Source organism: Coenobita brevimanus, chromosome 53, assembly GCF_032717465.1.
Source record: "Coenobita brevimanus isolate Jiangsu-jjx chromosome 53, ASM3271746v2, whole genome shotgun sequence".
In the NCBI taxonomy this organism is placed as follows: Eukaryota; Metazoa; Arthropoda; class Malacostraca; order Decapoda; family Coenobitidae; genus Coenobita; species Coenobita brevimanus.
The window spans coordinates 2,250,001-2,255,000 of record NC_137006.1 but is presented as its reverse complement, the minus strand read 5'-3'; the positions used below and the strand labels follow the sequence as shown (position 1 = coordinate 2,255,000).

General features: G+C 39.1%; 1 protein-coding gene across 1 annotated transcript in view; it reads left to right on the top strand.

Moving 5' to 3' along the window:
- The first annotated feature begins 1,038 nt into the window (after window positions 1–1,038).
- Window positions 1,039–5,000, top strand: part of LOC145400704 (uncharacterized) — a 90,587-nt gene continuing 86,625 nt past the window's right edge. Inside the window, exon 1 of the mRNA XM_080273140.1 lies at window positions 1,039–1,132. Coding sequence (XP_080129266.1) covers window positions 1,087–1,132 — 46 coding nt within the window. The 5' untranslated portion in view covers window positions 1,039–1,086. The remainder of the gene's footprint in view (window positions 1,133–5,000) is intronic.

The following is a 5,000-nucleotide window of genomic DNA, read 5'->3' as shown; positions in this document are numbered from 1 at the left end:
ATAGTGGATGTCTGAATGTTTGTAGTGGATGTCTGAATGTTTGTAGTGGATGTCTGAATGTTTATAGTGGATGTCTGAATGTTTGTAGTGGATGTCTGAATGTTTGTAGTGGATGTCTGAATGTTTGTAGTGGATGTCTGAATGTTTGTAGTAGATGTCTGAATGTTTGTAGTGGATGTCTGAATTTATAGATTTTTGTGTAGGTCTGAGTCATTCAAAATATTTAAAAATCGAACTTTATTATCATGCTTGTATAGATTTAGGTCTTCACAAATAATAATAATAATAATAATGATAATAATACCGGTAATAATAATAATAATCGGAAATCGTTTGGACCTGAAAGTAAACATTTTCCCCGAACATATATCCGTACGTTAGAAGTTTGAATGTTTATTATGAATGGCTACCACAATAACAGGTTTAAATTACTAAGCAGATAGGTAAAGCAGGAGGAATAATAATAGACAATAAAGAAAAGATAAAACGGAATAACTTAAACTCTATTCAAAGCTCCTCTGTGCTTACGTGAGAGAAAACGGTGATAGAAACAATAGCAAAGGAAGAAAACGAGGAAAAATAACAGAAAACTTGGAGAATAACAAGAATTAGTAACGAGAGGCCTGGCATACTTTGAAAATTAGAGGTTGAAAAGGAATTAGTGTCAAAAACAACACCTTCACTTCAAATATAACCAGCCACTTGTCCGTTTTCTTTGAAAATATACGTTTGGAAGTTTTAAACTGGACCTCAAAGTGACTAGAAGCAAAAATATTATAGAAAACATTAATAGAGACGTAGAAAACTTAGAAAAACAAAGGAAGAAACAGTGTAAAAAGGTTTAGAACTTAGAAAACGAATTAGTAACTCAAACCAAACTTTCCCGCCAAAACATCTACCCTCCTTACGCCATCTTGGAAAACTGACACTGAAAATTTAAACCCGACTTCAAGGCGACCAGGAGCCATGCGCGGTGCTATGGTGGTGACTGTGGTGGCTGTGGCGGTGGCTGTGGTGTGCGGGGGAGCCTACGCCACCACAGCCTCGCCACAAACAGCCTCTGAGGTGGGTAGGACGCAGGTCAAGATGGTCACCTCGGCGCCCAGGCCAGAAGCACTCGTCCTGCTCAAAGGTAAGTTGATTTTTTCCTTTTTCGTTATATATACACATATACGTATGTATACATTTATATATATATTATATAGTTATGTATATATAGATACCGGTATATGTATGTGTTTAATTTGTCCGTATTTAACTGTCATTCTCTTCATATGTGTATCTATATACCGGTACCGACATGTTTCAGTCCATCTGTCTTTCGTCTGCATAGCCTTTCTTTTCACTGTTGCAGACATGTTATATCGTTATCACCATTCAGAACTGACGAAAGTTTTATATATACAGTAAATTATATACGGTATGTATATATATATATATATATATATATATATATATATATATATATATATATATTCAACCTTATACAGCATCCCTCTTCAGAACAAACTCGAAATAAACGTATCATCGTGTCTCATTCCAGACTACCAAGAAACGTGATAATTATGACGATGATGACTATTTTTAGCTGATCGGAGTAGGAACGGAAATGACTGTTTGGAGAAAACTTAGAACAAGATTAGGAAACTCTGTCTGTCTGTCTGTCTGTCTCTCTCTCTCTCTCTCTCTCTCTCTCTCTCTCTCTCTCTCTCTCGTGTATGCATATGGATCGGTATGTGTATGAATGTATGTATGGATTAGTGCATGTGTGTATGTATGAACAGGTGTGTGATCATGTGTGTATTCCCCTCCAGTCATGCCTCTCTCTCTATATCTATCAATATATCTATCACTTTGACCTATCTCTCTCTAGTCTGTAGCTTTCGCAGACACACATCGGGGTATACACATTTGATTTAGTTAACGTGAAGGAGAAAAACAAAAGAAAAGAAAAAAAACAGCGACAGTTCCTTGCATAAGACAGGAGTTTGTTTTGTAGTTAAGGAATACTAGCCTACCCTACTTATTATTATTATTATTATAATTATTATTATTACCCTTATTATTATTATTATAATTATTATTATTCATTTTTCATTCATCTAATCCAGTGTTGTTATTATTATTATTATTATTATTTATTATTATCATTATTATTGTTATTTAATTTTACATCATTAGCCTATTACCGTATTGAACATTATTATTATTATTATTATTACTTTTACATCATTATTATTATTACCGTATTTTACATTATTATTATTATTATTATTATTATTATTATTATTATTAGGCTACCAGTATTATTTTGCATACCTGCCCCATTTTTTTTTTTTTGCCCTGCGCCTGCAAACCTTAATTCCCGCTGGCACTGTTTCATATGTTGTTCCTTCCTTCAGCAGCATCTCAGTCGCTATAGGGGTAGGCCTACACTTATTTATTTTTATTATTCACTTTCCTCCCCTGTCTCCTCCTTCCCTCCCTCCTCCTCCTCTTCTCCTGCTCTTCCTCTTCTTTCTCTTCCTCCTCGTCCTCCTCCTTATCATCATCAGTCTTCTTTGGCTTCTTTTTCTCCCTTCTTCATCACCGTCTTCTTCTTCTTCCCCCTGCTCCTCCTCCTCCTTATCGTCATCATCATCAACCTTCTCTTCTGGTTCCTCCTCCTCGTCCTCCTCCTCCTCCTCCTCCTCCTCCTCCTCCTCCCCCCCTCCATAATCTACTTAGTCTCCCCTCCTCCTCCTTCTCCTCCTCCTCCCTCACCATAATCTACGGTACTTATTCTTCCCTCCTCCTCCTCCTCCTCCTCAACCTTGGCAGTGTGTCCGACCTCTGCAGTAGGCCATGACAGTGGAAGAGTGAAAGATGTGTTAAAGTTTTTTCTGTGTGTATTTTTATGCTTTCTCTCTCTCTCTCTCTCTCTCTCTCTCTCTCTCTCTCTCTCTCTCTCTCCGTCTTCTTCCTCTTCTTCCTCCGTTCTTTATTTCTTCCTGATCCTCTTCCCATTCTCTTCTCTCCCTCCTCCCTGACGCGCGCGCACGCACAAATTGCCGCATCTCATCCTCTAATAATACCCAATTAAATGATTAATGAGGCTAATTTTTTTTCTCAGTTTTGTATGTATGTACCGGGGTGTATGTGTGTATGTATTGGTATCCTGTGTATTGGTGTGTACGTATCGGTCTGTGTGTATATATATCTTATGTACCGCTGTGTATAGCTTTATATGTATGTATGTACCGTTATGTGTCTATGTATGTACCACCATGTATGTATGTATGTATGTATGTACCGGTATGTGTGTGTTTATGTGTGTACTAGTATGTGTTCATGTTTACCTTTATGTATGTTTGTAGCTACCGTATGTATGCTCTGGTATATATGTATGTTTATGTATATATTGGTATGAGTTGGTGCGAGAATTTCGCTAATAACAATAAGAACAAGCATAAAATAAATACAGTTCAGTTCAAATCTCTTAACGACATTTAAAACGTTCACAAAATAAATTCAGAAATACAAAAATTCAAACTGCGCGTCCCCGGTCTGGTTCTCGCCTTGGGACGGTACTGCATATAGCGTCAAGGTACCGTACCGTCACTCCATTTGTTACGGGAGGGGGGAGTGGGCAAGGTTACGCTACGTGGGGTACTGTGTTTAAAATAGATTACCTGCGCTGTACTTTGTCATACCATACACCATACACAGATCACCATACCATACTTCGATCGCTTGCATTATACCGTACCACACCATACCACACTACAATAGCATACACCATACTCAGATCACCATACCATACTTAAATAGACCGCTTGCATCATACCTTACCCTACACCACCACACCATACTACACCACACCACACTACACTACACCATACCACACTACACCACACCATACCACACCACACCACACCACATCTCACCATACCACACTACACTACACCACTCCACACCACCAAGGCTACACCATACCACACTACACCGTCACACCATACCACACTACACCACACCATACCACACTACACTACATCACACTATACCATACCACACTACACCACACCATACCACACTACACCTCACCATACCACACTACACTACACCTCCACACCACCAAGGCTACACCATACCACACTACACCGTCACACCATACCACACTACACCATACCATACCTACACTACACCATACCACACTACACCACACAAACGATCACTATACTATGCCATACCACTGTGTACTACCACTATCTTATGTTTTGTCATCTGTCTTGTACCTGTCTATACTCCCGTCACTCTAACTTGGCCTAAAATTGCCATCTCTCCATCTTCAGTACTGAGGTGGAACAACAGATTTAACACTGGAATATGGTGCTAGTCACGAAGAAGTGCTATGGAGAGAGAGAGAGAGTTGTATATTTTGGTAATGCTGAAGTGTTTGTATTGTATTGTTTTACTGTAGGCTAATTACTGTATCACGTATTGTAGGTGGGGGTGCCCCATCATCCACTCACTTGATGTAGTGCTGCATAGCCTACTTACTTCATTTACTGGTATATAATTCTGTTTCTGTGTCTGCCCTTCTTCCCATTTCTCCCTGCCTTCCTGTCACTGTTTATTACTCTTCTTTCCACCTCAGTTGGCTCTACACTGAGTGCCAAGCTAAACGGTTTCCTACTTAGTAAACCATTCAAAACGCTGGGTGGTAACCATATAGCCAGATAACGGGGTGATGAGCCTACTATGGTGCCATGGTTAACTGAGTGGAGTAACATGCGGTGTCCACCCAGGAACTACACAGCATTAATTCCCGCGCCTCGCTGTGGCGTTGCGCTGTCATTTCTGTAACGGTATATATATATATATATATATATATATATATATATATATATATATATATATATATAGTAGGTGGTGAAGTGTTGCCTATATGGAAGCAGGAAGGGTTGGGCCAGACGGATATTTGCATATCATTACCTGGGTACTGATCCCTATGCCTCTGC